The 23,091-nt window shown below is 46.4% G+C and overlaps 6 protein-coding genes across 8 annotated transcripts in view; 3 read left to right on the forward strand and 3 right to left on the reverse strand.

Annotated features, from left to right (window-relative positions):
* The window catches only part of LOC134033921 (teneurin-3), a 111,538-nt gene extending 110,651 nt beyond the window's left edge, over window positions 1-887 (forward strand). Inside the window, exon 12 of the mRNA XM_062478204.1 lies at window positions 877-887. Coding sequence (XP_062334188.1) covers window positions 877-887 — 11 coding nt within the window. The remainder of the gene's footprint in view (window positions 1-876) is intronic.
* Window positions 888-1,274: 387 nt separating this feature from the next.
* saraf (store-operated calcium entry-associated regulatory factor) lies at window positions 1,275-3,862 on the forward strand. Its single transcript, XM_062477805.1, has 7 exons — window positions 1,275-1,487; window positions 1,591-1,769; window positions 2,024-2,169; window positions 2,345-2,640; window positions 2,739-2,934; window positions 3,020-3,123; window positions 3,215-3,862. Exons 1-7 carry the CDS (start codon window positions 1,421-1,423, stop codon window positions 3,238-3,240), a joined length of 1,014 nt encoding a protein of 337 aa, XP_062333789.1. The 5' UTR covers window positions 1,275-1,420; the 3' UTR covers window positions 3,241-3,862.
* A 76-nt stretch (window positions 3,863-3,938) lies between these two features.
* LOC134033584 (semaphorin-4F-like) lies at window positions 3,939-9,582 on the reverse strand. 2 transcript variants are annotated; one of them, XM_062477803.1, is made up of 13 exons: window positions 9,285-9,582; window positions 8,647-8,771; window positions 8,369-8,428; window positions 7,615-7,819; window positions 7,305-7,418; window positions 7,034-7,173; window positions 6,447-6,631; window positions 6,211-6,349; window positions 5,887-6,088; window positions 5,658-5,767; window positions 5,367-5,518; window positions 5,115-5,164; window positions 3,939-4,990 (listed from the first exon to the last, which is right to left on the reverse strand). In XM_062477803.1, the coding sequence occupies exons 1-13, from the start codon at window positions 9,361-9,363 to the stop codon at window positions 4,470-4,472; spliced, it is 2,082 nt and encodes a 693-aa protein (XP_062333787.1). In that variant the 5' UTR covers window positions 9,364-9,582; the 3' UTR covers window positions 3,939-4,469. The 2 variants fall into 2 exon arrangements, with proteins under 2 accessions (XP_062333787.1, XP_062333786.1); XM_062477802.1 differs by having other exon boundaries at window positions 8,635-8,771.
* A 110-nt stretch (window positions 9,583-9,692) lies between these two features.
* Window positions 9,693-12,876, reverse strand: dok1a (docking protein 1a). Its single transcript, XM_062477804.1, has 5 exons — window positions 12,727-12,876; window positions 11,735-12,052; window positions 11,470-11,542; window positions 11,149-11,321; window positions 9,693-10,997 (listed from the first exon to the last, which is right to left on the reverse strand). Exons 1-5 carry the CDS (start codon window positions 12,781-12,783, stop codon window positions 10,098-10,100), a joined length of 1,521 nt encoding a protein of 506 aa, XP_062333788.1. The 5' UTR covers window positions 12,784-12,876; the 3' UTR covers window positions 9,693-10,097.
* Window positions 12,877-13,259: 383 nt separating this feature from the next.
* On the forward strand, window positions 13,260-15,906 carry LOC134034162 (uncharacterized). The gene is made up of 8 exons (XM_062478533.1): window positions 13,260-13,409; window positions 13,528-13,653; window positions 13,760-13,831; window positions 13,957-14,314; window positions 14,491-14,625; window positions 14,798-14,906; window positions 15,121-15,313; window positions 15,696-15,906. Exons 1-8 carry the CDS (start codon window positions 13,386-13,388, stop codon window positions 15,756-15,758), a joined length of 1,080 nt encoding a protein of 359 aa, XP_062334517.1. The 5' UTR covers window positions 13,260-13,385; the 3' UTR covers window positions 15,759-15,906.
* Window positions 15,907-17,055: 1,149 nt separating this feature from the next.
* Window positions 17,056-19,320, reverse strand: paip2b (poly(A) binding protein interacting protein 2B). Of its 2 annotated transcripts, none has more exons than XM_062477913.1 (4): window positions 19,164-19,320; window positions 17,768-17,931; window positions 17,473-17,646; window positions 17,056-17,228 (listed from the first exon to the last, which is right to left on the reverse strand). In XM_062477913.1, the coding sequence occupies exons 1-4, from the start codon at window positions 19,168-19,170 to the stop codon at window positions 17,172-17,174; spliced, it is 402 nt and encodes a 133-aa protein (XP_062333897.1). In that variant the 5' UTR covers window positions 19,171-19,320; the 3' UTR covers window positions 17,056-17,171. The 2 variants fall into 2 exon arrangements, with proteins under 2 accessions (XP_062333897.1, XP_062333898.1); XM_062477914.1 differs by lacking the exon at window positions 19,164-19,320 and adding an exon at window positions 18,993-19,113.
* Between the last annotated feature and the right edge of the window lie 3,771 nt (window positions 19,321-23,091).

Consider the following 23,091-nt stretch of genomic DNA (forward strand, 5'->3'; position numbering starts at 1 on the left):
GTATTACTGTTTGACTAGCTGAAACAAGCACAGCTGAAGTATTTAAAAAGGAAATCAAACACCATTTGGCTGGTTGGGTCTGGTTGGGTCTGGTTGGGTCTGGCCCAAACTGTTGCTCTGTTGTTTCTTTGTCTCCCTCTTGGGGTTTATAGAGGAACTGCAGCACAGTACACAGTACTGGGTTGAGTATCAGTGTTAGTGTGTGTGTGTGTTCTCAGTCAAGTTAGAAGGAAACTTAAAATATAAGTGTGTATTATTCTGTCCAAAACTGGTGCTTTGCCCCACTTGTCAGAACACAGTTATTATTGTATTCAAATGTATCATTATTATGACTTCTCTTTATACTGGGTAGCTATCTTGGATCAGATCAAGAACAAAGCATGTAAAACTACAATTATATGTAAAACAAAACAACAAAAACCTACGGACAGCAAAACCACCACCTGCAGTGTTTATAAGAAAATGAATGACTAATGTCTTTTTATGAAGGTTTCAGTATCTGATATCTGTTCTACAACCTCCACTTATTCTATTTATTTAGGTTCTAAAATGGGTGTCTGTGACTTCCTGTTGTGGTCTGTTTCCTGTCTGCCTTTGTTACTGTACAGACGCAGGTTCGAGGGAATGCTGTGTGTGTGTGTGTGTGTGTGTGAGAGAGAGAGAGTGTGTGTGTGGGGATTGCATTAACTGCCTCTCTCTCTCGTTCTCTGCTCGTCTTCATCAGCCAACAGTGAAGGAACACAAGCCTAATCTGTAAAGTGTTACGTTGTCTTGGCGTTTGAGATGAAGCTGCAAATGCTCTGTGTCTAGGTAACAGTAGCCTGTCACTACTGGAACTCTGATCGGATGTTCTGTGTTAGCTCTGTGGTGACTCAGACAGTCACTGAAACTAAAGAAAGAAAACAAATATTTTCCTTCCAGTAACAAACCCTGTCAGCAGCTTCTGCCCTGTAGTAACACAGCGCTGTCTGCAGAGAGGCTGCCTTCGGTCGGTGTCTGTTTATTTATTTGTTTGTATTATTTATGTTTTTGCTCATGTACATACCCTCTCTGGAGTGTTTTATAAATTGATTAACACCTGGAATGAACTGTGTGTTTGCATTTCTTACAAACAAACAAAAAACTCCCATAATATTGGATATTAAAGCAAATGTTTTGTTAAAAAGACACTTGGAAACCCCCTGTTATACTTAACCGTGTCCGCTAGACGGCGCTTTGTTTCTACGCTGATGTCGTGCTTTTTCGTGATTGGCTCCTCACATCAAAACAGGTTACGTAAAACCCGGAAAAGGGAGTTACGGCTTTATTTCGTCAGCTGCGAAACTAAATCTGTCCTGCACTGTTTAGAACTAAGGAATAACTATTGAGCGACATTTAATGGAACTAATTCTGGTATAATTGAAGAAATTATTGCAACAAAATGAAGGAATTTGTCTGTATAGTTTTACAGCTTCTCTTTGTGGCGCACGTCAAGTGTTGGAATGAAGGTTTGTCTTCCGCATTTGTTGATGGCTACAGGACTTCTCTATACTTTACTATACGTATTAGCCAGCCCGTGTTATGTACATATGTATGTCTATTTCTCACCAGGGAGTGTGTTGCTTCGAGACGTGCAAGCTCTGACCCTTTACAAGGGCAGTTACACGTCAGCTCGGCGGTCCAGTCCCGTACCCCAACTTCAGTGCATCGGGGGTTCCGCCGGATGTTCCGCGTTTGTCCCGGAGGTGGTCCAGTGTCAAAACAGAGGATGGGATGGAGTGGACGTTCAGGTTAATCAAAATACAAACAAACAACATTTAGAGAAGTGTATAGTGATTCATACAGCTTACGATATTACCTAGCGTAGCCTACATTAAATGGGCGATGATATTACGTACATACAGCTGGATGTTTTGAGGTGTCAGTATCTTGATTACAGCCCTTCTCAGTTTACGGATGAACGCTGTTACATAAGGATGATGAACCCTTCGTTGCCTTGACCACAAGTGTCCCATGTAACCGGACCAATTTGGCCACGTTTCAGTGGGAGTGTAAAACCGATATGGACAATGCCTACCGCTTTGGGAAGGTGGAGGTGAGCTGTGAGGGCTTCAGCCAACCTGACGACCCCTACATCCTGAGGGGCTCCTGTGGTCTGGAGTACACCCTGGAGCTCACAGGGGAGGGCAGGTCAGTCTGACGTGTGTGTGGGGTACTGTATTGTATTGACTGAGTGGGGTGGTCAGTGTGTGCGGATGGGGGGGGGGTCTGTATGTGTTCAGCGCACTACTGTACGAACAGCTATACAAGTTACTGTAGGGCCCCACCAGCTGATCTGTGAGTGTTATGATGCTGTTTGGTCTAGGAGGAAGCATGGGGCTTCCCACGGAGGCTCCAGGGGCTTTGGTGACTATGCCTCCTCCTTCTTCAATGGCTTCTCCTCCAATAACCACGGAAACAGTCAGCAGCAGCAGAAGAGTGCGTCGTCTCTAGGGGAGGAGTCAGGCAGCATCTTTGGGGTGGTGGTGTTGTTGCTACTGGCGTTCGGAGTCTACAAGCTATTCCTGAGCGGGACCACCAACACGCATGCCCCGGACCAACAGGGTTACCATGGAGATGGAACGCAGCCCCCTCCACCGGGTTTCAGACCAGACTACACAGGTAGATCCACACACACACACAGGTTAACTCACAGACACACACCTCACACACACAGATAGTGATTCGGTATATGACCTCACCCCTCTTTCTCTTCCTAGGCTCCTCCTCTTCCGGCTGCCCAGGCTCAGGTTACCCTGGTTACAATGGAGGTAGCCCAGGTTACGGTTTCCGCAGCGACTACAATGGACAACAGTATGCAGGGCGCCGAGCTGGAGCTGGAACAGGAACAGGAAGTGGGTTCTGGACAGGCATGGGGACTGGAGGACTGCTTGGGTACATGTTTGGCAATCAGAGGTGAGTACTGCTTTAGCAAGAATTAATGTCTGATGATTTATTCAGAGTTTGATCTGTATGTTAATGGGTGTCTGTGTGTTCCCAGGCGCCAGTCCAACAATTATTTCAACTCCAACACCAGTTACAGTGCACCCAGAACCCCACCCTCCCCAAATCCCACTGCCAGTACTGGAACAAGGACCGCCTCAGGTACACAATCATCTTTCACTCAGCCGAAACAAATGCACATCACTCACACCCACTGAAACTCTCCTTATACATACTTTGTTTCCTGTTTCAGGTTTCGGAGGAACAAAGAGGAGATAGATACCACATCTTCATAGTCTATGACAACTGTTCCTTAAGTGGCCGTCTCTCAGAACATGGGACAGAGGAAGGGGTCTAATCAGGACAAAAAAAAGGCGAACAGCTCATCTTCATTGGTTAATTACTGCTGGGGTCAAAATGAATAAACACTCTGTCCTGAATAATAATTATATAATATGTAACTATTATATAACTGTAATGATGATGAAAGTGAAAAACTATAACTATATTCTTTTCAAGCTGTTAAATGTCTTTATATAAAAAAGGTTGTGTTAGGATAGGATTCCTATTTCCAAAGTGAGAGTTAGATGTTAGATATGAAAGATTCAACTTGTACAATATGACTCCCTACCACAGCCCAGGAGATCAGATCAGCTTGTTTGGTTTAAGTTTCCCACTGATCATACTTACTAAATGCTTGCTGTGAAGTGACACAAGTTTGTTTACCCTGCTTGTTAAGTCTGTCTGTTAAATGAAGCCATGTACAAACAGGATGCTTTTAAAGCTTAGTTTCCTAACCACATATTGAGCATGTTATCTACAGGAAGCAGCAGAGGTGGTGTTAAGGGGTATGTAAGTGTTTTTATATTAAGTGTGTGGGTGGTTATTAAAAGTATAAATGCTTTTTTAAACTTTATTTGGAAAACACATTTTATATATATATATATATAAAATACACCATACAAAAATATATAATTACAAAATACGATACGTTATCTTTATCAAAACCAACTTTCCATAAGATATTTGCAATATGAATTCATCTACCACAAAGTCTACAACCACGGGGGTTACTGTAGAGCAGTCTACTACCACAGGGGTTACTGGAGAGAAGTGGTTCTCAAAGTGGGGTCCCCGCGAACCATAGCCAGGGGGTCCACAAAATCATTTGCCATAAATAACATTGTGCTGTATCATTAAAAAGTGCACAAATATATCATTGTGTACAGATGGGGACCATTTGCACACAAAAATACAAGCATATTGTATCCATTTAAGAGCACCAAGGGTATGCTGAATGGGTATTCATGGGGGGGGTCCTTGGAAAATGTTCCCCCCTGTAAGGGGTCCTGGCCCCCAAAAGGTTTGAGAACCCCTGCTGTAGAGAACCAAGGTGATAACACTTCTACACAGTTGTAGAGGACGAAAGAGAGCGAAAGAAGGAGAAACGACTCAAAAGAAAGGGAGAAGCATCATTTTCACCAGACTCTTTACAGAACCTCTACTTCTCATTGGCCCGGTGCTGTGTCCTTCACCCTGACATCATTTGCATAGCATATGGGGTTCTGGCTACCCTGCCCGGTTTCCACAGTGCCCCTCCCATCCCTGTCCACCAATGGGATGTGTCGGGAGGTGGACCACTCCCTCCACTTGAGGACAGCGACTGCGACCAGGGCTCCACACAGCACCCCCACGAGGAGACAGATCAGATACGCACCTACAGGTGCCGGGCTATGTAAACCCTCACTGCCGCCTTCCACACTGATCAGGATCAGCTTGTAGGAGGCAGTGGGGCAGGCGGACGAGCCCAGGGATGTTGCACCGGGGGCTGGGCAGTGGCAGGAGTAGCTCCCCTGGCTGGAGGGAGAGGCCAGGACCTCTAGGTGGGAGGAGGGAAGGAGGCGGGTGTGGCGGGCTGGGGGGTGGGACCAGGTGCAGGGGGGAGAAGGGGATAGGCTGAGGCTGGTGCACGGGAGGAGGAGCCTAACCCCTTGCCTCACATGTAGCTCCTGAACCTCACAGGCAGCATCTGGAGAAGACAGTAGGACAAGGTACATGTGAGGAGGGGAGGCACATACATGGAGGTGAGAGACTGTTTTATTAAAACGTGTGACTGGGTGGTGTGTATCAGAGTTGATGGTGGATGAACTCACCCTCTCCTCTCCCACACACATTCAGAGGGCTCCCAGTAGCCTCTGGAGAACTGACGGGCAGAAGGGAGAGAGAAAGATGAAGAAAACTAAAGTAGTGCAAAAGAAAGGAGTCAAAATGGCAGAGGAAGAGAAAAAGAGGAAACGCAAACTCTGTTGCAGACCCACATGACACGCACAGCAAGATGCATACACGCATTACACACACAGCCACATGCAAACACACGCACACATTACACATAGATGAGGTCTGACCCTGGTGGCTGTGTGATGCAGACTCTGGTCGTGGAGCTCCAGCCACAGCCCAGGCCCCTGGCCGCCGCACACACCACACAGCTGGAGAAGCTTCTGCAGCCGTCCGCCTGCACCGCCCTCAGAGAGGAGGCACTGCCCACCAACACACCACCCTGGAACACCACACACGGGGGGGGTTGAGGGACAGAAGGAGAGAGGGAGGCAGCGGTGGATGCCAAAGCAAATTCCTTGTCTGTGCAAACTTTCATGGCGAATAAATCCTATTCTGATTCTGATGTGCGTGGGTCCTACCTGGTGTACCAGGATGTTGTTGACAGGTTCTACTGAGGTTGTGACCGGAATCTCCTGTAGCAGAGTGGCGGTACCACCAACTACAGACACACTGTGGAGCTCTCCTTGGTCTGACACACACACACACACACAGTGAAATTATTCAAATTTTCCTAACTATAGACACACACACACTACATGACATTCCAAACAATATCTCTAAAAGCTATCCAGAGATTCGGCGGCCCACCTGTGCCCAGGTACAGGATGGCAGCCTGGGTGCTGGTGACATTGGAAACAGCCAGTCTGGTGTATGTGACCCCCCTCCTGAGCAGCAGGGGCGCTGTCTCCACGGACTGGGTCAGCTGGGGGTGCTCCTTGGCGAAGGTTAGAACCTGGTCTGGCATCTGAAGGGAGGAGTTGTACTGTGACCTCATATCACTGCCTATACACTGTGGAGGGGACGTAGAGAGGAGAGGAGACAGAGAGGGAAGGAGAAATGACACATGGATTGAGGTTGTTTGTACATTGTCTTGTGGGGGTGGGGGCTTGCTGTGTTCACGCGAGTGTTTACCAGTCCTGGCCGGGGAGAGGGGATAGAGATGGTTGCTGTGTTCCCGGAGCTCTTCGTGTTCTTAAACGGGCTGTTCGCCATCACCTCGTCAACCTCTGCCACACTGAACACGCACACCGCAGACACAAGCTCACTTCCCCTACACACACACACACACAAAGTTATAAGTCTCCCATTTTACAGCACATACTGCTCCTACTGTATCACAATTCTCTCCTCCTTCCATCCCTCCTCACCACTGGGAAGTGAAGAGGCCGTAGAAGTGTGTGCTGGTGGGGTCTCCCGGCTGGTGCTCCAGGGGCTGCAGGTGTATGAGGACGTCATAGCGTCTCCCGCCCGGCCCCTTCTCCTTACAAACCAGCCCCGTCTTCAGGAAGGTCGTCCAGCGGCCCTGCAGGGTCTTAGAGCCCCCCAGATCATGCTGCGAGACAGGGAAGGAGAGAGATGAGACAGAAGGGACAGAGAGAAACAGGGAGAGGGAAGGAGATGGGGAGAAGCAGAGAAAAAACTGAGAAAACTGGTGGGCAGGCAGAGGGAATGCAGAGAAGGAGGGAGAAGAAAATAGTGAATGAGAGAGAGGCAGAAAGAAAAGGAGAAATTGAGTATGCAGGGAGGACAGAGAGAGGAGTAGTAACCTTGCAGACTGAGCAGGTGCAGGGAGGACAGAGAGAGGAGTAGTAACCTTGCAGACTGAGCAGGTGCAGGGAGGACAGAGAGAGGAGTAGTAACCTTGCAGACTGAGCGTGTGCAGGGAGGACAGAGAGAGGAGTAGTAACCTTGCAGACTGAGCAGGTGCAGGGAGGACAGAGAGAGGAGTAGTAACCTTGCAGACTCGTGCAACCCTGGCCACCCTGACGGTGGAGTAGAGGTCGAACTCTTTGGCATTCTCCATCAGGAACCAATAAATGTAGTCTCCCTGTTTTGGCTCCGCCCCCAGCACAGCAGAACTCACAAACTCTGGGTCTGGACATGATCAATAAATCAACCAACTAATCATTACAGCAATGGAACCCACAAATAGAAATTAATGGACTTTATTTTATAGATTTCTATCTTTTTAATCATTGGTAAAAATGTATTGACAGTTGTCATACCACTTAGCCAGTTGGGCTCAATGCGCAACTGCTCCTTCTCTGGTCCTCTAACCCTGGCAACAGTAAACTCTGTTCCCAGGAAGTTAGTGGAGGAGGCCGAGTACAGGATACCATCTACAGAGAGAGCAACTGTGTCTGAGTGGTGTGTGTCACATATATATATACACACACACACAGTATACATACAGACATTCACTCAAATGAGAGGCGTCTCACTACTACTACTACTGATTGCCCAGCACGGGTAAAATATGATCTTTTTGTACAAAGTGAAGTTGGTCAATGCCACAAATGTGCTTCAATTTCTTACCTGCTTTTACAGCGGTGTGAGGTTTCCCTGGCTCGTAGGGACAAATCCATTTTTTCCCCTCTTTCTCCACGTCTCCTCCTTCCCCCTTCCTCAGTGTGGAGTTCACTATATAAGCACATTGTGGGTTGTACGCGTACGAGCCGCAGACGTAGATGCTGCCGTCCCCCAGTGACTCCAGCATGCAAATGTAGTTATGACACTCATCCTGCACAGCCGAACATTTGAGGCAACATTTAGCAAGTACATAAATATGTATCATATATATATGCACAAATTGCACATCTCTCTCTCTCTCTCTCTCTCTCTCTCTCTCTCTCTCTCTCTCTCTCTCTCTCTCTCTCTCTCTCTCTCTCTCTCTCTCTCTCTCTCTCTCTCTCTCTCTCTCTCTCTCTCTCTCTCTCTCTCTCTCTCTCTCTCTCTCTCTCTCTCTCTCTCTCTCTCTCTCTCTCTCTCTCTCTCTCTCTCTCTCTCTCTCTCTCTCTCTCTCTCTCTCTCTCTCTCTCTCTCTCTCTCTCTTACATTTTCTTTTATAGTTCAGCAGAGTTTGAGGCACATTCAGTATGACTTGAGGCAAGGTGAGAGACCAATGATGTGTGTGTTACTCAGAATACAGGAAAGGCCACAGGAAGTTGGCAGTTTTAAACTAGGTCAGAGTGTGACTGTTTACAGTCACACCGTCCACACACACACACAAGAAAGTGATGCCGTTGACAAATTAACACATTTGTGTGCTTTGTGTAGATGCTGTGCTCACCTCTGATTTCCCTTTACTCATGCACACCTGCTTCTCCTCATCTGACACCTTCCACTCAATCTGGAAGAACATGAGCACATACTGACCACTGCTGGATCACACACACGAAAGCCCATAGGCATGTACACACATGAAAGCAAAGGACCATGGACAGACTGTCACAGCACACATACAAATAATTGCACGCAGAACCACACACAAAAAAAGAAGCTGTGGCAGAGAAGCTCTCGCTTGCAGCATCATTGTTGCACTTCTCTCACACACACCTGATGTCTCACCACAGGCCCTTTATGAGTCAGGTTAGACGGGTCCAGAACCAGGATGGAGTCTCTTGCCCCCAGATAGAGGCTGTTAGAGGGGGGGTGCAGAAGGAGCACGCTGGCGTTGGACACCCCTATCACCTCTGGAAAGAGACATCAATGTGTGTGTGTTCCATCAATCAATGACTTTGAAGTACTTCAAGTTTGTTTGGCTGATGCTTCACATCAGACACTCTTAGGACTGGTTTGTTCTACCATTGCACTGTCTTCAATAAAAAAGTTCACCAATATTTGGAGTTAGGCTGGGTTAACAAAACGCACACACACATTCCATCCAAGACTAATAAAAGTGAAACTGTAGTCACCTGTTTTAAAGGTTGATCTAGTCCTCATTGCATTGTTTAACGAATATAACGATTACAGCTGCAGTAGCCCAGAAAGTTGACGCTAGTTTGGTAACTAGACCTAGCTAAATAATTACGTTAATCTTTGGGTTTGAGGAGAGAGCATTTAGCTACAGTACTGTACTACTAGTAGTAGTCAATAAATAGCTAGCTACTACACTATTGTGCAGAACTGTACCTGAACCACACACAAAAAGAACACATATATAGAGAAAGAACAAAGATATCGAGAACTGGGTTGGGAGCACTTACCTCCAGACGGAAACTCTGACAAGCAAAAAACTGCAGATGAGATACAAATTATGACCGAAATATCGATGAAACGGTGCATGTTGATTATTAACAGTAAATTCTATCGTCGGTTGATCACTGGAAGAAGAGCGCGTGTCAGGTGCGCGACGCGAGTTAAGTGATGAGCTCGTGGAACTCTCAACCAACCACATATCATTTTGTTGGTAAAAAAATTACAACATGGAACGCGTCTGTTTAATGAGCCCACCCGTGGCTGTCACAACATAAACCCAGCAAAGATTTAAGTTTACTGACGGTTAGGCTGGGCGTGGTTTTCAAGAAAGCAGTTTTCGGGTCGGATTCTTCTGACTTGATTCAACTCCTCAAAAACAATCTCTAGGTGTAGGTGACACGGCCTCCAGAACAAAAAACGGTTTATTGCCAGTTTATTGAGGGTGACAGTGTATCATACAAGCACAAATCAATAACATCATAGCCTGAATTGTTTCAAAATTCCAGCCTCTATTGCCAAGATAAAAAAAATATTTTTTTACCTTTACTTTTGAGGAAGGTTAGTTAAAACATATGAAGAATCTCATATGATGTATGTAGTAAAAATGTTGTATCGTTAGATGATCCTAAAACTCAGAAACCAGCAATGGGAACATTGTCATTTGGATTAGGGTGAGTTTGGTAGCTGAGGTTAATACTGACAACAATAAAAAGCTAACGAGTAAAATAAAAAAAAAACATTATATAAAGCACAATACACATACAATAAAAATGTGTATAGACCAATATATAAAATAGCCAAGCATGATAACATTCTTAGTTTTAGATGATGCCCAGGTTTTCATAGATTACCTCAGGGGACTGATCCCCTGATTTGGTAGGGGGGGTATTCGTTTTAACTTTGCCGATTTGGGCGTAGAGGTGGGCATAGGGGTCAACCTTTGGCTCCTCTTGAGGGTGCATAGAGCTTAGGGCGGAATTCAAATGTGCCCCTATAGAAGCCTCGGTGTAGATTGGTGCCTCTCTGCAATGGTCCTTTTCCAGGGCCTGGTTCTGGTGGGGATCCTGGTTAGTCTGGACCAGACCAATTCTGTGGTACACCTCATCATAAACCGGTTCAGACTGGTCTCTGGGCTGGGAAGAGGAAAAGGAGATTGGGGAGGCAGAAGGGGGAGCTGGGGCGGCCATTTTAGGAGGTTTCAGGGGGATGTAATGAACAGGGTCCACGTACACAGGCTCTGTTGGGTTGCCACGGGGACTCACCGAAGGGGAGGGGTGTGAAAGTGCCAGGGGGAGGGGCATGTGGGAGTTGGGGGCGGGGCCTTGAGATTTGATACAGTCAGCTGGTTGGGCATAGACACACTCATCGGAGCCATTAAATTCAGCCGGTTGAGGGTTAACGTTCTTTACGAAGTTAATCACATCCGCCGGTTCAGAGTACACACACTCCTCGAAGCCAACAGAAGCTGAGGACAACGATTTGCAGAGGTTGTGCCCCTCAAAAATGCTGGCACTGACAGGAAGTTCGGGCAGAGGTGAGCGAGGCCGCCTGGAGCCAATCGTATCGCTTGGGAGGAGTGCATCTGAGACAACAGCAGCTGTCTTCTGCTCGCTTATAGCATTTTCAATCAGAGAGAATATCTGATCACCCTGCCGAGTGTCGAAGGTGAACGTGCCGGGCCCCGAGTCACAACGGCGACCTGCCTCGATAGAGAACGTCAGCTGGAACGGGAGAACGTCAGTTAGAACAGGAAAACATTCGCTAGAACAGAAGAAGAACAGGAAAACTTCCTTTGAGGCAGAAGAAGAGTAACCCAAGGAGAAAATCAGCTAGAACAGTAGAACAGGTTCAACAAACAGTCCCACCAATCACCTTGTCTCTTCCATAACGTCTCAGCAGCCGATAGGGCCAGGTCTGCAGGCACTTTCTGGTCTCCGCCTCCTTCAGGACAAGCTCATCTCCTGCCACACGCAGCCAGTAGGCCCCCTGGAGGCCACACAGCGTAGCTGCATCTGTCTGCTGCACACTCACCCAGAACTCACTCACTGTGAAAGGGGAGGATGGGATGGGGTAGAAAAGGGATGGAGGGTGAGAGGGAAGAGAGATAATTATATAGTACGAATGTAACTCACTAATACATACTACTCCAGTAACACTAATAAAGCGGAATAAGTGAGGGTAGGTTCTACACACATTCCTCCGTGGACACATAGATGAGGTTTTCCTCCATTCGGAGCTGCTGAGCTGATGACACTAGTCCTCCTTTCTGATGGGTGGAGAGACAAAGAGAAAAAGGGAGAGAGAGGGGGAAGAGGCGTGGGGTGATCGGTTTAGAAGGTGAGGAGTTGCATAAACAATTCATTTCAGCTCATGGCAACTGAATGTGACATCATTATAGGCATCACCATGCAGGACAATGAGTTGATCCCAGAGCCAATGATCCCTCCTGTTTGTTTACCTGGAAGGCGATTTCGCACACTTTCTCCACCCAGTCCACACACTCCTCCTTTTCCGCCGCCATCACCAGCCTTCTCTCATCCGTCTCCACGCAGAAGGCCGCCATGTTGTCCCCAGGGCAGGCCTCGGCGTGGGGGGGCAGACGGAGCACTCTCACACACTCTGCCAGGCGGATCACCTTCTTCTCCTGGTGCCTCCGGACCCCCACAGCCCCACCTGGAGCAAAGCCAGCACTGCGCTCACTCAAATCCTGCAGCTCCAGTCTGGCAACACCACTGCCGCTGGAGGGGTAGAGGGACAGCCATAGTTTCTTCCACTTCTACAGAAGAGAAGAGATAACAAAATAAGGGGGGGGAGGGAACATTTGGCAAAAAGGGAGAATGAAAGTATGTAAACACTCATTCTCGCCTACTAGTGATCCCTTGATCCCTGTAGGCTTGTTGCGACATTAGGCCTATTGCTACATCCCAGCTGACACACAAAAGTAAACATTCAACATTCAAACAACTGTTCCTCATAGCCTAGATATGTACAGGTAAGGCCTAACATAGGTGTGTGTGCGCGTGTCTGTGTGTATGTGTGCTCAAACCCCGCCCTCGTTGTTCTCTGTGTTCCGCGGTAGTTCGAGGAGCAGGAATGTGCAGTGATAAAACACGGCTCTGTCTGAACACGCGCAAGGTTTCCTGAACACTCCGGCACCACCATCAATACATAACACCTCAAACCTTCTATGAAGTGTTTCTGTGTCTTAAAGTTGAAAAAAATGTTGATCACCCAATCATTTATATGATACATTCATCAACTAGTTACAAAGATGATCATCTAGAAGATTCAAGGTGGTTGTCGCTGTAAACATATCTCGTTAAAAAAAAAATGCTGTTGCAGATTACGCTGTAGCTGAACAGTTGGCCATTGAATAATAGTGAAACCACCAAGTCAATAGTACTTTTATAGATTGATGAGAATCTAGAGAATACGTTTGTCTGTCCTCACCTTGCCCTGCTTCTGGTGCTGAAGGTAGATCTGGCCTGCTTTCACATGGGTATCCATAGTCCCAGATGAGATGACACCGACCCCTGTAGTTTGGACCCTGGACTTAGCCTAGTTTTCCTTGGGCTTTTACAATCCCGATTATCGGTCCATGACAAGAGGTGTGGCTTTCGACGCGTCACCAGTGAGTAACGTGAAATAGGACCGCGCGGAGGCGGCCTCACCTGCCTCACACACCCTCGTGATGTCATTGCAGTTATTTGAATCTAAAGATAAAATAACACACAATCATAAAATAACAGACTATAGCCATTTTTTATAAACAATTTATCAGATTTGTGCCAATTCGGGAATTATGCTTTAGTATGAAGATTTCATTAGGCATCATCAAAACTGTAATATAATTATGAATAGATTGATGTGACATTTAGTGGAGTCAGTGGGTCAGTGTTCTTGACAAATGGCGTGACGTCAAAGTAGCTACAATACCGTTAGTGAAATCGTTAACATTCTTTAAGTTCATTGTTGCGCAATTTTTCCAGCGTTCCTAATAACACAACCGCTTCTTTCTCCGAAGACAGTTTCCGACAGTTTCTTTGTTTTGACTCGGAGTTGTTCTAAACTAATGGTCAATTTACACATCAAGGAACAACAGCAACTGAATGAACTCTCCAAGGCAGAACCAGGTGGGGGCACAGAATATCAAAATCCTATTAATAACATGATGACTTAAAATCACTAGATTCATTCACTCACCTCTTCTCTTCTTGCCCTCTGGGACCTGCCTACCCCCTCCACCTTCAGGCCCTGGGGTCCCAGGCCAGGGGGGGTAAGCTGAGTATCTACGCTACTGGCTTCAGCCCTCCAGAAGGACGGCCTCTCGGCCTGTTCAGACTGCAGCCTGGACCCTCCTTCACCACTCACCAGAAGGTAAGCAAAGATTCCCTCGAAACAAGTCTCTGTCAGCTACCCTGTCTACAACATCGCTCTTTTACCATGTTGTGTGTGTGCGTGTGCGTGTGCGTGTGTGTGTCAGATGGCAGACATGTGGACTCAGTACAACAGACAGAGATTCCAGAGCCAAGGCAATAGACCACAGAACCCCCAGGTGAGTTTCCGACTCGTCACACTATGTTGTTGCTCGTGTCAAGTCTTACCTGTCAGACGCAAAACCCCTAACCCTATACTCCCTTCCTCCATTTTCTCTTTCTTTCTGCCTCCCTCTCTTTCCAGAAGGGAAGAACCATAATGGCCACCATGCTGGAAAGTGTGAGAGAGAGGGGGACAAAAACCCACATGGAGACACAAGCACCCCCTCCAGAGAGGGGCCAACAGACCCATGGCCCATCCCAGCATCCAAGTTCTAAGCCCAGGGAAGGGAGAACCGCTGTAAACCCCTCTGGACACAAGCAGGTGTCTCTGTGTGTATCTCGGGGGTTCAACCAGGGTCAGGGACCTGCTCACCTTGGGCAGCCCAGGAAGGAAGCCTGGAGCCAGGCTACAGTGGACCCAGGGTTGGGGGACCCTGCCTGGACCAAAGAGGGACTAGAGGGGTCTGCTACACACCTGCCTCACATAGGCAGTGGAGAGGGTGAGAGAATATGCATCTGAGATTATATACGATTTCATAGAAACAATATCATAGGGATACAGGATGGCCAAGCCCAGTTTAATCACTGAAACCATCCAATCAGCTCTGTTTCTGATGTTTTGAGATCTCATACTTTATTTAAGTATACGTGTGTGTGTGTGCGTGTGTTCTTCCAGAGAGCAAGGCAGAGCCCCCCGTGCAGGGCGAGGGTTTGAGGGCGGAGCTATTTCGGCAGAAAATAACACTCTCCACCCGCCACGAGTGCCAGATCAACAAACGTCTCGCCAACCGGTCACACCTTATGCACCTGGGTATGTCCACCACTAGGGGGAGAAAGAGTCATCCACACTGTGATAGATACATGACTACTGCCTACTAAAGTAAAAACCACTGGCAGGTGCAGTACTGAAGCTAGTAAACACACTGGCATCAGAAACGGTGAATGAGAATTAACAGGCTGTGTTTATGTGTGTGTGTTGGAAGGAATGCCTTTTGATGGTGTGACAACCTACAGCCAGAGCTACATCCCTGTGGACTGCTCACCGACACGTAGGGGGGCCAGATGTACTGCTCCCCAGGCTACAGTAAACTGGTACAGAACACACACACAAACACACATCTCAAAGGCACTCTTAACTGCTACACACGACACATAAACATTAACCGTGAGCACACTCACTCATACTACCCCATTTACACACACACACACACACACATCCGAGCTGTCACACACATGCAGTGTCTCCACCCCCTTCCCTCACTCATCCATCCATCCATCCACCCACCTCCTTTATCCATCCATCTAGGCATCAGTGGGGTTCAGAGTACTCGGACCGGTACCAGGGCCCCGGGCGCTATGTGCCCAGCCAGAGAAAGCCCCCAAGTGGGCTAAAGGCCCACCCTGCCTCCCCGGACCCCTCCGGGACCCACACCCTCTACACCACGGAGAAGATACGCAGATACCTCAGCTCAGAGTACCAGAGGCAATACAACTACAGGGTGAGAGAGTAGCAGGCTTTTATGGCGTCCGGGTCTTTTTTCCTTAGTCTGGATCCTGTTTGAGCATCTCAACAAGTCAAATTTAGTTTGTAGAGCTCTTTTTTACAATGACAGTACCAAATTAAATGACTGCAATATACAAATCGTTTAGAGCCAGTGGCTTACATTACTCTGTTAGTGTTGTGAGACTACAGGTGAAGACTCCATTGGAATATTTTAGTTGGTAGTCTGTCAACAGCAGAGTAGCAGTACTAATCTACACATCTGCTCGAGACAGCTAGTTATAAAATGACACATTTGATCGTTTAGACGACAAACAGGTTGAAAGAAACACCTTATGATCCTCACTTTGCCCTCCTTTCTTGCCTCTCCTGTGACCCAGGAGGAGTCAGGCCCGTCCCGGCCCAAGACAAGCCCGGTCTACAGCCAGCACCACAGGGTCTGAGCGTGATCTGGTTCCTCAAACCATCCTCCCAACATCCACACCCCTCTAACACGGCTAGTTCTATTTTAATACACGTACACAACAGTACCACATATCTCAATGAGGTTGGGTTTCTAAGCTTACACATTTTGGAAATAAAATCAATTGCATACTTCAACCTTCTATATTTACAGAATGTTTGAGAGCAGGGGGGGGGGCGGGGTTAACCCTCTTTTAGTGCATCCACATACAGCCCAAATTGTGGGCCAGACCAGTAAAAACAAACCTATAAATAACACAACCCTCTGGAGGAATTTCTTCTCTGTTGAGTGGGTGGAACTGCATATTCCTTCTACAAGCACATAACATCCTGTCAATGTAGTATGCAGGGACCTGTAGCATGAAAGTATATTAAACATTTCCATTTAGAAACAAGTATTTTGGACACAAAGCACACAAGATCAACAGGGTTCATAACCATGCAGTAGGATAACTTGGCTTATACTTTATGGAAAGCAGAATTAAAGCAACATCAAATTAAGTTTAATAAAGACAATACATGTAAAATTATAACATCAACATATAATAACTGAGGAAGCCAAACTAGTGAGTGACCAATAAGGTACCAGATCTTTATTTCATCATCATCATCTTCATTCTCTTTTTTTGACGTCATTTTGATAATGCATGTCGCACACTGTGACAGGATTTCAACGCAGGTTTTTAAAAAACAAAAACGAAGAAACAACAGAATTGTTTACACGGAAATCCCTCACAGGTTCCAAGCTGCCTGCCGTAACTTCTGCCGATGATGCCAGGGTCCTTCCGCCAGTCATCAGGCCTTGACCCCGCACACACTCCCAGAGCCACACAAATACTTTCTCTCTCACACACCTGACACTCCCCGCCATAAAACCAGCCTCGCTGAGGAAAAAAAACAAACAAAAAAACCCGGCAAAACCAAAAAACGAGAGGAAGAGGAAACGGCAAAACACTGATCAGGGTTGAAATCTCTATCCACAATCAAATACCATCACCATGGAGACGCACACTGCATGGTGTCCCCCCTCGATCAAGGAGGAAAAATAATCAAACACTGAACTTCAGCTCTCTTCTAAACCACCCTAAATGTCTGCTGCCTGTATCCAATAGGAACACTTTACACTGAATGATTCCCTGTATCCCCACCCCCTCCCCTCCAACCCCCTGCTCCCACACTTCCCTGCCTAGTTCTCCACAAGGGAACAAAACGGAAATAAAAAGCTTATTGAAGAGTATACACCCACCCCGCCCCGCCCCTACCCCAACCAACGCCCCTTCCCCCAGCCCCTCCCCATCTACCCCACCCAGCCTCAAAGCAGGCAGGTGTAGGGGCAGCTGCTGGGGGCCAGCAGCCACACAGTCTTTAGGAAGGCGCCCCCTTGTGGCGGGACCCTAGTATTTCATCCCGGGAACAAACTCCTTTGCTTCTGGGTTCAAGTTGCTCTTGCGCTGTCGGGAAAAGAAAGAGGGAAGAGGAGGATGTGATGTGAGATATCCAATTTGTAAGTATATGTGTGTTAGTGAACCATGTGTCACTAACCAACAGACCAATATATAATATAGAAACACAGAATACTCTGTGGATGATTGGTGCTCTAATTTTACTATATTGAGAAAGCGAAAAAATACACCTTAGCACTTCTTTAGACAGCAGTGACCACGACTGGGGGGTGGGGGCAATGGGAAAACTCACCAGTACATCTGCCGGGTTGCTGTCGGCGACCGATAGACCGTTGAGCTGGTGCTGGATCTGCGCGACCCCGGGGTTGAGGTCACGGGATGGGATGAACCAATCCTGGTCCTCCTCCTCCAGCATCTCCTGGAAACAACGATCCAGAAACTCCTGCTCCAGAAGCTCCTCCTCCACCTGGGACACACACACACACATTATTACCTTCCGAGTTCATTGCAGTGCAAAATAACTAGTCGAACCCGCCTTCATCCATTTTCCTCTAAAACCAACCTGTCGTTTTCCCCACTAAACCCACCTGTCTGTTGTACTCCTCCTCGTTTTCCATCCACATGTACTCAGCGAAGGGGTTGGCGTCCCCCTCCTTCAGGCCATTGGCCACCCCTTCCTCCTTGCCCCCAGGCCCCCCACTGCTGCCCCCGGGTGTCTTTGCCACCTCTGGACTGGTCATCTCCGCTGGCTCTGTAGGGAATGGGGACAGACACACACACGGCCAGAATGTCAGACCGATGTGAGAGTGTAATATTAATTGTATAACACGTACAGATAATGGTTGGCAGTTATTAGCTATATTCTGCTAATGTACTGTCTGGCATCAAAAGCAAAGTCAAGGAAATAGCACGTGCATGCACTTTTACCCAGGTGTAGCGAACAGGAAAAAAAAGTGCTGGTTATTCTAATTAGCTGTAAATTCATTCAAATGGCGAATTTATAGTCAAACTCAGGAATCATCAACACAAATCCCATCTTCAGACTAGGTGCTAGTTAGCGGGCTGTTTCGTTAGTACTAACTGAGTGATTATGATGATGAAACAAACACATTGCTAAGTAGATTGCTTACTAACGCGAGGCCTACTTGCGTGGAATGTTACAGACTGCAACCAAGGAAAGCAGCATGGTAGCCGCCGTTGTCAGTAGCTAGCAGCTAACGGTTAGCTAATTTATACGGATTAACAAACTATTGCATAATACAATACAAATAGCTACAGACGTTTTCATACTTGGCTTCGAAGTCGGCGATGGAAGTTATTTGTTGTACAATTTTAAGACTGTAGATTGCTAACACAAACAGGCTATAGATCGTCGCAAACTAGTATGTGGCACATACCAAACAGCTAGAGCTACTATTAACACAGCTAGAGCTAATCTAGCTAATTTGCTAGTCTACACGCTAGTACGGTGGGGTTTACAGCAGGGTCAAATTAAACGCCAAACTAACTACTGTAGTTTGTGCTCTCACACATCAAATAGTCACTACCATCCATTTCCAGAATATAGTGTAGACTAAACCTCAACTACGACTAGATACTATCAAGCGTGCAAGTTGGCTTGGGCTAGCTAACGTTGGCTAGTTATATCTCAATCTAAATGCTGAACGGACCCGTGCCGTACAAATCAACTAGCAGTGATTATGTAATGTTACAATTTCTGATAAAACTAGATTAGCTCACTTGTAGCTAACTGATTACTAAGGAATATTCATTAGATATATCTACACAGGTTATGAGTAGATAATTGATCACCTTAGTCCTAGACCGTTTTGACTAGCTAGCTTAGTGCTAGTAGCTAGCTAACATCATATGAGTGGAGGAGTTGCGCAGCTTGCTAACGTTAGCTAGCTTCTTATATCCACACTACAGGTCAGAATAGAGATGCAAGTAGACATACGCTTAAGCGAAGATATTGAAACGCACCTGGCATGGTTGAAATTACGTTTTATCAGCAATTGATAGCTTTATCTCCAGTGCTTGGCGTAGAAATCGTCGACTTTCAACTAATTTACTGTCAAGCTCTTGTTGCTCTTGCTACACATTACATCAAGATGTGGACTTCCGTTACGTCATATGTACCCTTATCCCGCAAGCCACAAGTGATCTTGAATTAACAGATACAGTAATATAATTCGTAAACTTTTATTAATTAAGTAATTTTTACCTTAAACATCCATAGTTTTGCACCTATGTGAACAGTAAATGAGTGTGTGCAATAGTATAGAACATGTTTTGCACTGGATTTTTAATCTGCCCGAAAATAATTTGAGTTGAGAACAAAATATTGACAAACATTGTTTTTTCATTTTGTTTACAACATTATGTATTCAATTACAGTCCTCAAATCTCTGGAGTTGCAGGATGCAAGAGGTGATAGAATAAAACCACAGTATTTCTGAATCATGTTTCAAGGCACCTCAGTGTTGAGTCAGCCTTCAGGAGTTTCTAGTTATGAAATAGGGTAGTTTCTTAGCTCTATGAAGGTAGAGGAGGGGGTGGATTGACCCAGAGCATATAGAGATTGCATTGACGAAGGGCTGTGTTTGACAAAACAAAATCACATCAACATGGTTGAATAGAAAACCCATAACAGTAACAGGTACATAGCTGACCACCATGGTGGCTTGGATGATCATGACCGTCCGGAAAGCTCTCATCTTTATCTGGTTGGACACCCCCCCCTCCCTGCCTCCCTCCCCTGGACCGGGACGCTTCAGAGCCGTGAGGACTGAGAGACAGCAGAAGGAATTAAAGAGGAACAATATGCATATTAAGGCAACAGAGATATATGAAGACAGGGCTCTTCAGGGCACACACAAACAAAGTTCCAATGGAGACCTGCAAGATCACCAGCCAGACCACAACACTGGAGCCAAGCCTGTACCTCAGGGGTCTGTACCTTGGGAGGAGAGGACAAACAGTATAATAATTTACATTTACATTACATTTAGTCATTTAGCAGACACTCTTATCCAGAGCGACTTACAGTAAGTACAGGGACATTCCCCCGAGGCAAGTAGGGTGAAGTGCCTTGCCCAAGGACACAACGTCATTTTGCAGAGCCGGGAATCGAACCGGTAACCTTCAGATTACTAGCCCGACTCCCTAACCGCTCAGCCACCTGACTCCATTCATTCAACCAGTATAATCAGAAACAAGCCATGAGCGTTCCACCCATAAAGCATTGAGAAGCACCAGGATGTGATTATGACTGCCCAGAGCACCACACAGCAGGCCAGCCTGTAACTCAGGGGTTTGTACCTGAGGAAGACCACAGGGTGGACCACCGCCAGGTAGCGCTCCAGGCAGATGAAGGTCTGGAACAGTGGACGACCCAAGGTTAAAAGACCTGAGGAAAATGCTACGAAAGAATAAATGATCAAGGAAGGAACATAAATATTAACCAAATGTAACACATTGGAGGAGCAGAAGAGCATCTCCGACACGGCCAGGTTGAGAGCGAAGAACTCCAAGGCCATGGTCCCGCTCGCTCCGCTCACAATCAGCCACAGGACGTAGACATTGGTGGGGAGACCCATGACGAGGTTGATGGAGGTAGATATGCCCATAATGCTTTTTGTATAGTCTTCGAGTGAAGAGGGATTTGAGGAGTTCATTCTAAAAACTGTTTTAAAAAAGGGATAATAGTGTGTACTGAAACATGAAACACACACATCCTTATACAGTACATTTGCAAACGTAGACACCGTAAGTCACCTTTCTTTACCTATCCATTACCTATCAGTACTTTACACACCTCACAAAGCACCTGAAGGCAAAACAACTTGCAACATATACAGGGGATGGGTATGGGTGTAATTTAGTGGTAGAGCATTTGACTGCAGTTAAAGACATCACAGGTTTGAAGCCCTTCTGCAAGTCGCTTTTGCTAAAAATATATTTACAAGCGTGCAAGAAAATAATGCATGGTACATGCCTGTACAGTCTTTCTTTCTTCTTCACAACATCTTTAAAATCACACATCAGAATCAGAATCAGAATCAGAATGGGATTTATTCGCCATGAAAGTTTGCACAGACAAGGAATTTGCTTTGGCAGGAAGGTGCATACAATAAACATATACCTAAAATTTAAATATGTGGACTATCTATACTAAGGGTACATAAACTAGCAGTACTAAGTGGGATTAGAATATAATTAAATATACAATAACATAACTCTGTACACAGTTACAATCCATTGAAAAACATTTAAATGAATTCAACAGACTTAGACATGTACACACCTTAGCAGTCCTTCTGCATATCCTGACAGAAAGTTCTAGCTTGTCACCTGCACCTGTCAGCCTTAATGTCATTTGACACTTTTTACCAATCGTTTCTCTGTAGCTCTCCCCTCCCTTTCCACCAATGCCGTCCTCTCCCTCCTCCCTTTCCACCAATGCCGTCCTCTCCCTCCTCCCTTTCCACCAATGCCGTCCTCTCCCTCCTCCCTTTCCACCAATGCCGTCCTCTCCCTCCTCCCTTTCCACCAATGCCGTCCTCTCCCTCCTCCCTTTCCACCAATGCCGTCCTCTCCCTCCTCCCTTTCCACCAATGCCGTCCTCTCCCTCCTCCCTTTCACCTCTCAAGCTTCACACGGCATGCAAATACCCACACATAACACGAAAGGGAAGAAAACAAACTCTGATCAAACTCCTATCAATTCTCTATCCTACCATTTGACCACTTCCTTCTGGTGTCTAAGGCCTACAGTGCCGGATGCTGTGCACACAAAGTGTCAGGTTGAGAGCATTGAGCTTTCCAACCCTCTGGAGGTAGAGGACTGGCTGGACAAACCCACACACTATGGTGACAGACAACGAGATGTTGACGGCAAGGTAGAACTTTTCTATGCTCAAACTAAACATAAGGGACCAACTCGCAATACAAGGAAGGTAGGACACCAGCATAGTTAAGAGGATGAGTAAGATTATCTTAAAGGCCCTCCTCTTAATATCACTGCCCCTCTCCCTCTCTTTCTCCCCTGGGCCGGGACGTTTCAGAGCCCTGAGAACTGAGAGACAGCAGAACAGATGCACGGACATCAGAAGTGAGTACAGGACTAAGGTAAAAACAAAAAGAGCTCTTCCTTTGTTGTAAAATGAACAATAAAGACATGCCAGAAAAATCACCATCCAGACCAGGACACAGCAGGCCAGCCTGTACCTCAGGGGTTTGTACCTGAGGAAGATCACAGGGTGGACCACCGCCAGGTAGCGCTCCAGACAGGTGCAGCACTGGAACAGAGGGCGGCCCGTGTATACAAAGCCAGCGAAAATCCAATAAATATGAGAAGACAGTATAATTTGAAGGTATAACCCAAGTATTTGGATTAAGCTAAACAGACAAGACAAGATATCAGACACAACCATGTTGAGAGTGAAGACCTCTGAGGCCAAGGTCCCGCCAACTCCACTTGCGATCAACCACAGAACATAGCCATTGGTGGGGAGACCCAGGATCAGGTTGACTATATTGGCAGCCTTGAAAACTGATGAAGCTTGAGAAAAATCTGTAAAGGGACCCAGGGTGGAGTTGGTGAAGACGTGTTTTGCTGTGGTATTCATCTGGTCTCTAGAAGAATAAAGTGCAAGAGATTTTTATGCTGAATCTTCAGCATAAAAAAAGTTACATCAAATGCAGTCATATTTTTAGTATATATGGGCATCTTTCTCTCCCCAAAGACTACAATATCCTACAGCAAATTAAAGATAATTTTATGTCATTTGATATATCAATCTTACCCTAACAGGTTGCCTCAAACCTTGTCGCTCAGGAATGTCTGGTAAAATCGTTTTCCTCATGTATTCTCCTCGTCTCTAAAGAACAGTGATCTTTGGTTTCCTCTC

The sequence above is a fragment of the Osmerus eperlanus genome, chromosome 14 (assembly GCF_963692335.1).
Source record: "Osmerus eperlanus chromosome 14, fOsmEpe2.1, whole genome shotgun sequence".
Classification (NCBI taxonomy): domain Eukaryota; kingdom Metazoa; phylum Chordata; class Actinopteri; order Osmeriformes; family Osmeridae; genus Osmerus; species Osmerus eperlanus.

Coding starts and splice junctions, on each gene's coding strand:
- saraf (XM_062477805.1), top strand. CDS start 1,421: ATGAAGGAATTTGTCTGTATAGTTTTACAGCTTCTCTTTGTGGCGCAC. Junction 2,935..3,019: donor TACATGTTTGGCAATCAGAG/GTGAGTACTGCT, acceptor GTGTGTTCCCAG/GCGCCAGTCCAACAATTATT. Junction 3,124..3,214: donor TGGAACAAGGACCGCCTCAG/GTACACAATCAT, acceptor TTCCTGTTTCAG/GTTTCGGAGGAACAAAGAGG.
- LOC134034162 (XM_062478533.1), top strand. CDS start 13,386: ATGAACTCTCCAAGGCAGAACCAG. Junction 13,654..13,759: donor CCTTCACCACTCACCAGAAG/GTAAGCAAAGAT, acceptor TGTGTGTGTCAG/ATGGCAGACATGTGGACTCA. Junction 14,907..15,120: donor CCCCAGGCTACAGTAAACTG/GTACAGAACACA, acceptor CCATCCATCTAG/GCATCAGTGGGGTTCAGAGT.
- dok1a (XM_062477804.1), bottom strand. CDS start 12,783: ATGGATACCCATGTGAAAGCAGGCCAGATCTACCTTCAGCACCAGAAG. Junction 11,543..11,734: donor TGTGCGAAATCGCCTTCCAG/GTAAACAAACAG, acceptor TCCACCCATCAG/AAAGGAGGACTAGTGTCATC. Junction 11,322..11,469: donor CTATGTGTCCACGGAGGAAT/GTGTGTAGAACC, acceptor CCCCTTTCACAG/TGAGTGAGTTCTGGGTGAGT.
- LOC134033584 (XM_062477802.1), bottom strand. CDS start 9,363: ATGCACCGTTTCATCGATATTTCGGTCATAATTTGTATCTCATCTGCA. Junction 8,429..8,634: donor GGCCTGTGGTGAGACATCAG/GTGTGTGTGAGA, acceptor ATGTTCTTCCAG/ATTGAGTGGAAGGTGTCAGA. Junction 7,174..7,304: donor TGAGCCCAACTGGCTAAGTG/GTATGACAACTG, acceptor GATCATGTCCAG/ACCCAGAGTTTGTGAGTTCT.
- paip2b (XM_062477913.1), bottom strand. Junction 17,647..17,767: donor AGGAGGAGTACAACAGACAG/GTGGGTTTAGTG, acceptor TGTGTGTCCCAG/GTGGAGGAGGAGCTTCTGGA. Junction 17,229..17,472: donor GCAACCCGGCAGATGTACTG/GTGAGTTTTCCC, acceptor TTTTCCCGACAG/CGCAAGAGCAACTTGAACCC.